The following is a 12,069-nucleotide window of genomic DNA, read 5'->3' as shown; positions in this document are numbered from 1 at the left end:
TGCATAAAGAATGTCTTTTAACAAGGCATGTTAGAACATGATAAAAAACTTAATGTTAACCTTCCTTGATGATAAAGCTTTTTTAATATAACGGATATAGAGATTCAGTTACATGATTAAATATACAAAATCATGTATATAGAATATCAACTAATGGAATGTCTTTTAATAAAGCACGCTAAAATAAGATGAAACACATGTTTGTGGCATGGAATAATTACGGGGTTGCAAATGCAAATGGACAAAATTTAAAAAGCTTTTTGTTTGCGAATTCAGCAGAAACACTGGATATCACATTAAAAGTAAAGCTTAGAGTTAAAAGATATATTTAAAAGTTTTAATCTTGTTGTAATAAATTTTAATTATAAAAGTTCAAAACAAACTGCATTTCGTTATTGTTGCTTATCCTCTTGGTTCATGTCCCTAAACCAAGTCCAAAGGATCATGTCGCATCAACAAGTCACAAACATACTGCTTTTTGCTAGAATTATAACTATTCTTAATTGTCTTTTATGCTGTAATTTCTCTTGTGGTATTTATAATGCCTTTCTTCAATGTTTCCTGCATAAAATCATAAAGACTGCTTGAAATTAGTATAAAATATTTCGATCCAGTTTGATTTTATTTCGTTTTCAAATTACGATTGGTTATGGGCACCATGCAAAGGATATTCTTCAAAAATTTCGTTGTATTTTTATTTTAGATTATTCTCAAATACTCGAAAATATTCTTTATTTAAAAAAAATCTGGTAACTTTGTTTCATCAAAACTCTGGGGAACATTCTTTTTTCTGTTGCATGAGATTTCTTTAACGGATTTTGAATATTTTCACGTCGCTGATTTCAAATCAGCAATAGGTTTTTCTCTCCATGTTAAATTTTTTTAAATGATTTGATTATTCCATTTATTGTCAAAATGTACGAAAGTTATACATAATAAGGGTTGCGTAAATGTTGCGACAAACTTTTGGGGGAGTTAAGGATCATCATCAGGATTAAAATTGCATAAGTCTCGGAAATGGCGTCATATAGTGCTCCGTGTGCTTTCTTATCGTGAACTGTTTCTTCGTGAGCTGCGATTATGATAGGAAAGCGCACCCATCTGCATTCGACAACATTTCCGGGTTCCTATGCAATTTTATTCTTGATGATTAAGTCTAACTCTTTTAGAATTTTGACGTATCATTTACGAGATCCTCTGTTTAATAGAACGTTTTTAAACTTGTTCATTTCTACTTTTTTAACACTAGATTGCCTAAGGAAGTAATTTCGACTGCTTTTAATTTCAATTAGAAAAACAATGAAGTTTATAATGACACAATTTCTTAGACCTTTGTGACTTTTTGAACAACATATAATTTTTTTAATTGTTAATAGTTACTAATAACTTGTTATATAACTGTAAATAATATAAAAAATGTTAAAAATTAATTTTAAACAAATTTATTTACGCATTCACAATCCAGTCATTTTGACTGCTTTTGGGCAATATAGGTATATACTAATTTTCCGTCTTTCTAGAGTTAAAAAAGAAACTTTAAATATAAGAGCAGAACTAATTTGAGATTTGAAATCCCCCCCCCCCACTCGAATTAAGCTAGATCAAGTTTTTGTATGAATGCAATAAGAAATTTGTTCTCCAATGTAATTATTGATATTACTCATATCAAAATTAAATTAGCTAAATATAAAATTATTCAATCGTTTCTTGTTAGCATTATCGTTACCAGTAATCCTTCCGTTAGTTTAAGATAATTTATCTCTTAAACAATTAGAATTGAAATCATTTTATTAGAATTATTTGAGAACAAAACCTTCTTAAGCTAGTTGAATTATCACTTCAGTGGTCATTCGGAAACAGCCCATCAGTAAAGTATGAATGGGTTGTAAAATTTTACATTTTTGGATATCTATGACGCGTGTTCTGATATAATACTTGTTGCTAAGCAGTAATGTTCGAGAGTTATTACAAAACTTAGAAGCAACTTTCAAACACATGAATATGTTTTTGTTTTATTTTACTATTTCAGGCAAATGTCAAAAACAACAATCTATAGCCTTGAATGCATGCCTTTATTTTCCTGGTCAGGCTGTCTTATTCGTGATCGATAATTTTTCCATTTTTTTGTAGTTCTATAGCAAAAAAACTTGCGTTTTTTGGAGTGCCTATTGTTATAGAAACAAACAGAGTAGATGGCAATAAACTATAGCTTGTGAACAAGTTCACTTACTCATCGTATGTAGAAGGAAAAAAAACATAGTATTTCCAGCAAACCGGAATTTTTTCATGTATTCTAGAATATATTTAAATATTACTCGGTAAAAGCCTTATTAATTATGTATATATTTGAAACAAATTGGTTTCAGCAAGAGGGAGAAAAATTATCGTACTGAGTATTAGTGACATTTCCGGTAAGAAAAAAAAACCATAATACCGATAATAAAACCCAAAATATGCGGTATTTAAACCATTCACTTTGTAATTTTTTCGTTTATATTGTAATGGCTTACCGGTTTTAGAAATTAGAGTTTTCAATACCACACATTTTGTAGAAATAACAAAAGGAAAAGTAAGTTTAACCGAATAAATAGTTTTTGTGCCGTGTTCTAAGGTATCATGATAAAATCACTTTTATAATCACTTCTAAAATGTTTACTACACTTACTAAATTTTATCACACTTTATAAAACCTTATTTATTTATTAGTTTTAACAAAATCATTACTTAAGCACTTCAGTAACAATTACCGAGTTTTTGTGTTCCTATAGAGCCAGAAAAACGGCAAATTGTACCATTTCCCGGTAGTTTTAACCATATTTTTTACAGAAGGCATTCTCATCTTGGATAGTGGTTCCAAGGTGAGATGATTGAAACATTGTTTATGAAAAAAAATTATAACCCTACGAAGTATCATTTTAATTCATTTAATTATTTTGTTTTAATCTACAAATTATTATTTAATCCTACAAATTATTACTCTAATTTATTTAAATTGCTTGCAAATTTTTGTGATTACATTTTTTATGGTAATTTCATGATTTATAACCCCATATGCATCTGCTCAATGTAGGACTTAGGCTTATACAATTACGGCAAGTATGATCAATGAACAGGCTTTGATTTTGTTTTGGTTATGCTCTTTAGATTAGTTTTCCCTCTAGAATTATACATTTTAATCCACTCGGAGAAAAAAATTCTGGGAAAATCGCCGTACTCCATGGTGATAACATTCCTGAAAAAAAGAAAAACCTCAATTCTGGTTCGTAAAATAAAAATATTTAGTATTTGATAAACAGTATGGTAATTTTTCCGTTCATATTTTTACGGCTTATCGGAAGTTCTGGTTTTCAAAATGAAAGTTCTTATTACCGCATTTTTAGTAAAAAATACAAATCTCAAAGGTAAATTTTACCAGATGAATGTTTTTTTTTTTGCCATGCTCTAAATATATCACGAGAAAATTTACCAAATTTTTTCACATATTATAAAACCATATTTTATTGCTAATTTTCTCAAAATCATTACCAAAAACTCTACCATAAAAATTACTGCGCTTCCCGTACAACTAGAAACAGGTTAAATTTTATCATATTCTGGTAGTTTTAACCATACTTTCTTTTCCAGTGTATGCATATATTTTTTTAAATATTCATATAATAAAACTAAATGTTTTACAATTAACTAAATTCGTAATTTTATTATATACTTTTCGAATTAAAGCACGCTGGGCAATGATACTTCTGACTAAAAAAAATTAACCCAATTTTTTAATAACTAACTTCATTTTTAAAAAATTAACTTAAACACGATTTGAATTCATAAAGCTCGATATTACTATTGTTTGTAACCTTGTAGAAGAAAATCTGTATGTTTCTGCGTTAATGCTATGTTTATTATTTTTTTTTTTTGCTCTTTATATTAAGGAAAATAAAGCATTATTGGTAATAGTAATTTTCAAAATTAAGTTTGATTTGAAAACCACAAATTTGAATCTTTAATTTTTTTTTTCATTAGCTGCATTTTTTTTAAAGATCGAAGTCAAGTCAAACTATAGATAATGTCTTGCTTTTATAGCTACAGTCTCGTTTGCATGGCCAAAAGTGTTTGGAATAAATTCTTGTATGCAGGAAAATTATGTGATATTATTATATACGCGTGTAAGGAAGCCTAAAGGTGACATTTTAAGATTTTTGTTGTGATATTTTGCATAAACCGTACCTAAATATGTGAAGTGCAGCTTATGCATTTAAGTTTTAAAAAGTATTACATCTTAACTTTAAATACAATGGCTAGTAACAATATTAGGAAAAAAATTACTTAGGTTTATCCACATTTTTAATTAATGTGCATTGAGAAAGAAAAGCATAGTAAAAACTACCAGAATATGCAGAAATTTACGTAGGTTTCAGCTCTATGGGAATATCAAAAAGCTCAGTTAGTTTTACTAAAGCACTTTCGTAATATTTTTTGTAAAACTGACAATAAAATATGGTTAAATAATATGTGCTAAAATTTGGTAACTTATCATGGCATAAAAACCATTTATTCGGTTAAATTTACTTCTCAGTTTTAATTTTTTTACTAAATAGTGCGGTAATAAGAACTATAATTTTGAAAACCAGCATTTCCGGTATACCCTTACCATATGAGCGAAAAAATTTTCAAATGAATAATTTGAATACGCTATGTTTTGATTCCTTTTAACCAAAAATTATCCTCAAAGTACCGTAACTTTATCAAAATTTTTTCCTCCGTGTAAGACTTTTTATATAAATTAATGTTCGTATGCATTTGAAACTCGAAATAATCGTAATATGCAGAAGAAACAAAAATATTATACAATTTACGCTACTCAGAATCTATTGAATTTTCTAACCACTCACCGATTTCGCTCCACAACAAATTATTTTAGCTTAATTGTCTATAAAAATAAAACATTCATAAACTCATTGTACTAATGTCCAGTATTATTTTGCAATTTTCGCACATTAAATTATCTTTACAATTTACAAAGAAATTTTAACGACTAATAAAATTTAGTTTCGTATGTAAATATTTACTAAATTTACTGTTTGTATCACATCCATCCTTGTCAGCGAAAATTAAGAAAATCCCTCCCCCCCCCCCCTTTTGATGCCAAAGTAATATATATTTTAAGCTTGAATTACTCCAAAGAAGGAATTCCAGTAAAATTACTTTACTGTATTTTAATGACATTTCTGGTAAACAGAATCATAATTCTGGCAACTAAAATATACTTATTTAAACCACTCATTAAGTAATTTTTCCGCTCATATGATAACGGTTTACAGAAAATTTTCTTTTTAAAGTTATATTTTTTATTTCCACACATTTAGTAAGAAATACAAAGCTGAAAAGAAAATTTACGGTTTACGGGAAATGAATGGTTCACCGGAAATTCTGGTTTTCAAAATTAAACTTCATATTACCAAATGATAATATGCAAACAGTAAAATATGCAAAACTGAAGAAAAATTAACCGAATAAATGTTTTTCATCCCATGCACTTAGGATTCATGATAAAGTTACCAAATTTTACCACACATTATAAAATCATGTTTTATAGTTAATTTTACCAAAATTATCACGAAAGCGTTTCAATTTTTTTGTGGTTACATAGAGCCAGAAACATGTTAAAATTTACCATATTCCACTAGTTTTGACCATGCTTTTTCCCCCCAGTTTAGTAGGGACCAAAGACATCGCTAAGGTAGCTTTAAAATACGATAAAAATATACAACTATAGTGATTGTATAAAACATAAGCAACGGATAGTTCTTGCATAAAAGCACACCATTTTCACTTTCAAGAGCAAGATTGATAGCGAAGCAGATAAGCTTAAGGTGTACTGCCTATTTAAGAGCAAGTGATTATCACTGAAGCATGACGACGCACACGAGCAGTGAAGCTTCCTTTTACAACTAATAGTTATTGTTTAAATTTCATTGTCTCTTTGCTTCTTTTCTATTAACAATATCGGAAACAACGTTATTGTCAAGTTTAGAAGCATTCATTTTCTATTGAAATAAGTGGAGGTTATAAAACCATATTCAATATGTGGGTTTTAATGGGTAGTAAGATACACAACACGATCCTAGATGAACGTGAGAGATAAAGAGTCTGGTTGAGTGATGCAATATGTGTTTAGAGGCGGGATGATCCATCTCTGAACAGTGTCGGAGTTCGACAAACTTGAGTTATGAATTGCTGTTAACGTCAAAATTTATTGTAAATGAAGCCCCTGAGTTTTATAAACGGTAATTTTTCATCCCGCAGTGGACTGATCGTTAAGGCACGGTTCCCAGCAGATTACTGAAGTCAAGCATCACTGGCTGCGGTCGGTGTGCGGGTAGGTGACCACTTGGATCAGTCTGCGTAGGGACCGAGGGTGTGCGGTATTGGTCCTCGTTAAACTTTTTTACCTTAAAGTGCTCAACTTCGAGTGCAGGTCGTCGGGCAACCGAAGAGGGAGTGCCATTCCCTCTGCAGAGGATCAAAATTACGATGGCACGTCTTCGGATCATCCTCAGGGATGTTTCCCAGACCGTCGCCAAAAGTCCATTGTGCAGCTCTTGTGCGACGGAAATGAATTACAACAACAACAAGAGTAATTTTGCTTACGCACTGTAGCAATAAAGCTCTCACTTTTGAAGATTCAGCAATCCTAGAGCTATGTTTCCTTAATTTTGAGAATCATTTCGTCACAAAATCATATGATTAGTGGTGAAACGCGAACTCTGAAATATGTAACGAAAATGTTTCCTCAAATCTCAACATCATCGCGGTGCATTATTAGAGACTGTTAATTAAAATGACGAAACTAGAATGAAGACAAGACGATCGAAAATAAAGTGGCTAAATAAATTGACCGGCCAGTAGGGCGATCAACGAGTTGCCCTTGTGCCAAGTAAATCCTGGGTTCGAATCCCGTTTCGGGCATGGAAGTGATTGATCTCTCTGTTTTACATATCGTTCTTATGCTGTTGGAGTGACGTTGATCCACCTATAGTTTGTCTAAGCTAAGAACTCCTCCCACCACGAAGTCTGAGGCCGTCTGGTGCTATGGAAACAAAGATAGAGCATTTTAAAGAGGGTAGCTTCACTCTAGAACTAACACAATAGATCGAAGTAAGAGATTCCCTTTCTCTCGTCGACCCGAGTCGAAACCACTCCAAAACAGTTATCCCGCACCCCTACTTGAAATAGTCATACCTCGTTACCACAGTCACCAACACAGGTCCAGACGAATGTCAGGGGGAGTTTTTATTTTAGACATATTTTAGTTAGTGCTCACGATAAAGTGACTATTAGAAAAGTTAGTATATAAAGCACTACGAGTTTTTTTTTTTTTGCTGAAAAAATAGGATACATTAATCTTTTATTAACTTTGATGAAATTTCGTTTTCTCGATATAGTGAAAAAATGATGAAAAAATGAAACGAAGAAATGACGAAGGCTATTTCATCAATTTGATAAAATTTTTGCTCAAAGTATATAACAAGTAACAGCTATGTCAAAAACGAAGAGAATTTTCTCGATTTTGTAGTATCCAATTTTTTACAATGTGCATAAAAATTTCATAGATTCTAAAAATACAGAAAAATTTATAGGAATAAAATACAAAAATTTTCTTATTATCTTATCAAACATTTCCAGAATTAGCATATATATCTGTACTATTTTTTTTATTTTTGAACTGAATTTTTTAAATCGCTATGTGTAAATGTTTTAATTATTTAAGAATTTTACATGGATTTTAAGTGCACTAAATACTCAATACTAACTTACTTTAGTTTGAGCAAAGTCAAACGCTTCTGTTTTTTGACTGTTGATTCCATATTCATCTTTTAATACTGTAGAAAGATCTTCCAATTTACTCAAAGTCTATAAAGTAAAATAAAATGTTTCTTGAGATTGTAAAATCGTAAATTTTATTATTTCAAGTAGAGTGTTAAGTATTAAAAAGTTAGTATTTCGTCTTACCTTATCCTGGAAGATGACGCTGAGTATTCCAACTGCAAGCTCTCCACACATGACAAGAAATAAGAAAATGAAATACTGAAAGATTCAGTGAAACAAGTTTATTGTTTATAAAATTTAAAATAATCAGAAACTATCACTGCATATATATATATATATATATATATATATATATATATATATATATATATATATATATATATATATATATATATATATATATATATATATAAAGTAATTTTTATCTTAGGATAATTATTCATTATTCAGAAATATCGCATTTATCGTAAAGGATGCGTCCTGATGAAGACCGTTTTCCCATTAAAAGTTTTTCTATTTTATTCTTCTTCTTTGCGTTTATTGTAGATATATATAAGCACAAGATGTAGATGAAGTCATACTAGAATGATATACAATATTTTCCAAATAAAATTTAATATAGTAAAGCTATCAGGATCATAAAAAGTTAATGATTGATTTTTAATAAATTATGTAAAAATGTTTCATATATATGTGGATCTTTTCAAGAACCGTAGATCGGAAACTAGTTATAACTTTCATATTTTTGTTGCGAAAATTTAAAGAATAAATAGTTTTGCTTAAATATTCTATCCATCTGAATGTGAACTCAATGTGTATTTTTGCTAAAAAATATTTTTCTGGGAAAATTTTATTATGCATGCACAATACATTGATGTATTAAGGCATAGTGAAAATTTAAAGTAGCACGTCAAATTTTTCAGTTAGTAATTTCGTTTAATTTAATATTATGAGTGTGTTTTTAGCAGAATGCATTGTTAGAAAGTTTTACGCTTAGTGAACTAATAATGTCATTCAAATTTGCAGCAACCTCAATGTGATACAGTTTTGCAAGAAGTACTTAAGTCGAACAACTTGCGTACTTCTTGTCAATCTTTTTAAACCAGGCTGACAATAAACACTGACAAAATTTCGACATTTTCTGACAAACTAAGAGCCACAAAAATAAAATTAAGAAAACACAATGAAAATTTAAAAAAGTTGACTATAAAAAAGAAAATGATTTTACTTTGTCAGACAATAAATGAAAAACTCAGAAAGCTCTCCATTCTGAAATTTCCCTCCACTTTATTCAAAAGTGATGCGATCCACATTTTTTGTTTTAAGACTGAGAAAAATAAAATTCTTTTCTCCTTTATAATACTCTACTTAAAAAGAATACTCCTTAATTTTTCTTTTATTATATTTAGAATCATTTTGTAGTGAAAAAGAAAAAAGAAACAGACGGAGACAGTTATTAAATTAAATCCAGTTTGGTTCTAAAGAAGGTCTTTAACTTTATATATATTTTACATTTTTTTAATGAAAAAATAGGAACACAGCAGGACTTATAATTATATTTTTTAACTATTTCCCCTAATTGCCATTTCCTTTAAATCATACAGAGCAACTCAGTGAGAGGGCCGAGAACCCAGTTAGGGGCCACTTTTCTTCCCTTCATTTCTCTTCATTATCATAATTCATTTCATTTAGTGCATACAATATAACAAAAAAAGAAATTCCTCTGTTTTGTTTAACTACGTGTTATATATAAATCCCAAAAAGAAGATTGTCTCGAAATTTTTTTCGAGACATACTGAATTTTCAGTTTTTTTATTATTTTATTTATGAAATAATATTTTAAATTGATATACAATTAATAGAAAAAAAATCATTAAGAAACATTGAGCAATGTTTTTTTTAATAACAATTATTTTAAGCAAGATGAACCTTTAACTAACAGCATTCAAGGTAAACAGGATTTTGTAATCTAAAATTTTATCGATACAGGCGTTTGTGTTACTTAGATTAACTTCCAAGGTGAGCGGCACTAGTTAACAGTCATGAGTCATAATCAGCTTTACTTTAGACAAACTGTTAGAGTAATTGTTTTAATGTCAGGGATATTAGCATTTTTTACAGGTGAAGTGATATGAATGACCTTATATCTGCCTAGTTTAGTTAGTTCTGAAAAGTCATTAATTTGATGAATTTTACTCAGAGAAAAATTTTGGTTAAAGTACCATGCTGTATGGTGATGACATTTCTCGTAAAAAAATTAATAATTTTGGTATTAAAACCCAAAATATACGGTATTTAAACCATTTATTTGGTAATTTGTCCATTAGTGTAATAATAGTTCAGTAGAAATTTTGGTAAAATTACCGTGCTGTATGGTTATGACATTTCCCGTAAAAAAATTAATAATTTTAGTATTAAGGCCCAAAATATACGGTATTTAAACCATTCATTTGGTAGTTTGTACATTAGTGTGATAACAGTTCAGAAGAAATTCTGGTTTTCAAAATTATAGTTTTTATTAGCACACATTTAGTAAAAGTTACAAAACTGAAAAGTAAATTTAATCGAATAAATGGTTTTATGTCATGGTTTAAAGTATAATGATAAATTTACTAATTTTTTCCACATTTATAAAATTTTATCTCATATTATAAAACTATATTTTATTGTTAATTTTTAGCAAAATCTTTATCAAAGTGGTTCGGTAAAATTATCGAGCTTTTTAGTGTTAATGTAGAGCCGGAAATGCGGCAAATTTTACCACATTTTTGAAGTTTTGGCCATTTTTTCTTCTCAGTGCATTGTTACTACATTTTTATTATCTCGCTTTCGTCTCTATGATTATAGTATCTTGAAATTTTGGCAACCTTCTGAAGGGCTAGCTTATTCAAATCTCTGCTAAAGCTTCTACTTTTACTAAAGATTTTACTTTTAATACAGAAAAAGACACCGGTGTTTCATCCTGTATTTCAAAACCATAAATTATTAAAATGCTAAATAAAATAAATGTCAATCATTTTGACCTTTATTAATACAAAATAATAAAAAATTTATAAAAAATAAATTTAATAAAAATTCAGCATCAAAGATATAAATTTTCAGGGAAAATCTTTTGTTTATATCTGGAGGTATTAATGAATATTTATTCTTATATCTCTAACTTATTTATTGGACTATTATTTTCGCTACTATCTGTAAATCTAAAATTAATTATATGCAATATTTATATATAAATAAATATAGGTAAATTATCCAACATTTCTTACATAAAACTTCTATTAATTTTTTGGAAAACACTTGCAAAATACTTGAATTTCACAAAGAATAGTCATTATATAATTTAATCATCCGCCTCATCCAAGCAAGCCGAACTTCAATCAATTGATTCGATTTCAACGTGTGAATCATTGCGACGTGGTTATTGATACACCTGGAGCATTAGTTGTTTTTGTGAAAAGTCGGGATGCGATAAACATATTTAAGAGAAAAATCATTCGATAGTTATTTTTGATTTTATTCTATTTAGATTCTGTGCAGATGTTTCAACTTATTGTTTGACGTAAAAGATATTTTATGAAAAATTTCGCAGAGGAATATAGCTTAAGAGAGTGCTATTACAACGGGAAAAACTTTACGTCTCAAATTCTCATTCAACTCTATAATTAATTTTAAATTTGAAATATGGAAAAAATGGGTTCAGACAAACCTAGAGTAAGCCGTGAAGCTTCAATTTCTTAATAAAAAATTCAAAATATTAAAATGCAAGCAAATTATTGGAAGAAAACTGCATTATCAGCTTTTAATTTTTTTTAATTTTAATATTTGGGCATTTTTTTTTCAATATTTGCAATTTCATGGCCTACACTGTGTTTGTCTGAACTCTTTTATATTTAAAATTTTAAATTAGTTATGGAGGTGAAAGTGAATTTGCGACGTAAAGTTTCTTCTGCGGTATGGCTTTCTTTTAAGATACTTTTCAAATATTTTGAACTAATATAAAATAACTAACATAAACATAATAAAAGGAAGCGTTACGGGCAAAAATTTATAATAATTTAAATGATTCAAAAGTTAATTACCAACAAGTCTTAGAAGCAAATAAAGTACTTATTTCCTAATATTTGTAATTTGAGTGTGAAATACAAAAAGGATAGAAAAACTACGTCCAAAAATGCTCTAAAATATCGAAATGGCTGATTGCAAGTTCAATGATGCATTATAGTTATATTGGTTGAAAACTTTGGTAAA

At 28.9% G+C, this 12,069-nt stretch overlaps 2 protein-coding genes across 4 annotated transcripts in view; one reads left to right on the top strand and one right to left on the bottom strand.

Annotated features, from left to right (window-relative positions):
- LOC107456936 (uncharacterized) overlaps nucleotides 1–12,069 on the top strand; it is a 99,797-nt gene that overhangs the window by 2,340 nt on the left and 85,388 nt on the right. The window lies entirely within an intron of this gene.
- LOC107456926 (tetraspanin-18B) overlaps nucleotides 1–12,069 on the bottom strand; it is a 54,326-nt gene that overhangs the window by 9,969 nt on the left and 32,288 nt on the right. For all 3 annotated transcript variants that reach the window (XM_016074914.4, XM_043045317.3, XM_016074913.4), the window contains exons 4-5: nucleotides 8,005–8,079; nucleotides 7,810–7,905 (exon numbers count right to left, since the gene is read on the bottom strand). In XM_016074914.4, coding sequence (XP_015930400.1) covers nucleotides 7,810–7,905; nucleotides 8,005–8,079 — 171 coding nt within the window. The remainder of the gene's footprint in view (nucleotides 1–7,809; nucleotides 7,906–8,004; nucleotides 8,080–12,069) is intronic.

Source organism: Parasteatoda tepidariorum, chromosome 4 (genome assembly GCF_982258835.1).
Source record: "Parasteatoda tepidariorum strain Cologne lab strain chromosome 4, Ptep-v5.0, whole genome shotgun sequence".
NCBI classification, from domain to species: Eukaryota; Metazoa; Arthropoda; class Arachnida; order Araneae; family Theridiidae; genus Parasteatoda; species Parasteatoda tepidariorum.
The sequence above is the reverse complement of the archived record's forward strand: the minus strand, read 5'-3'. Positions and strand labels throughout refer to the sequence as shown.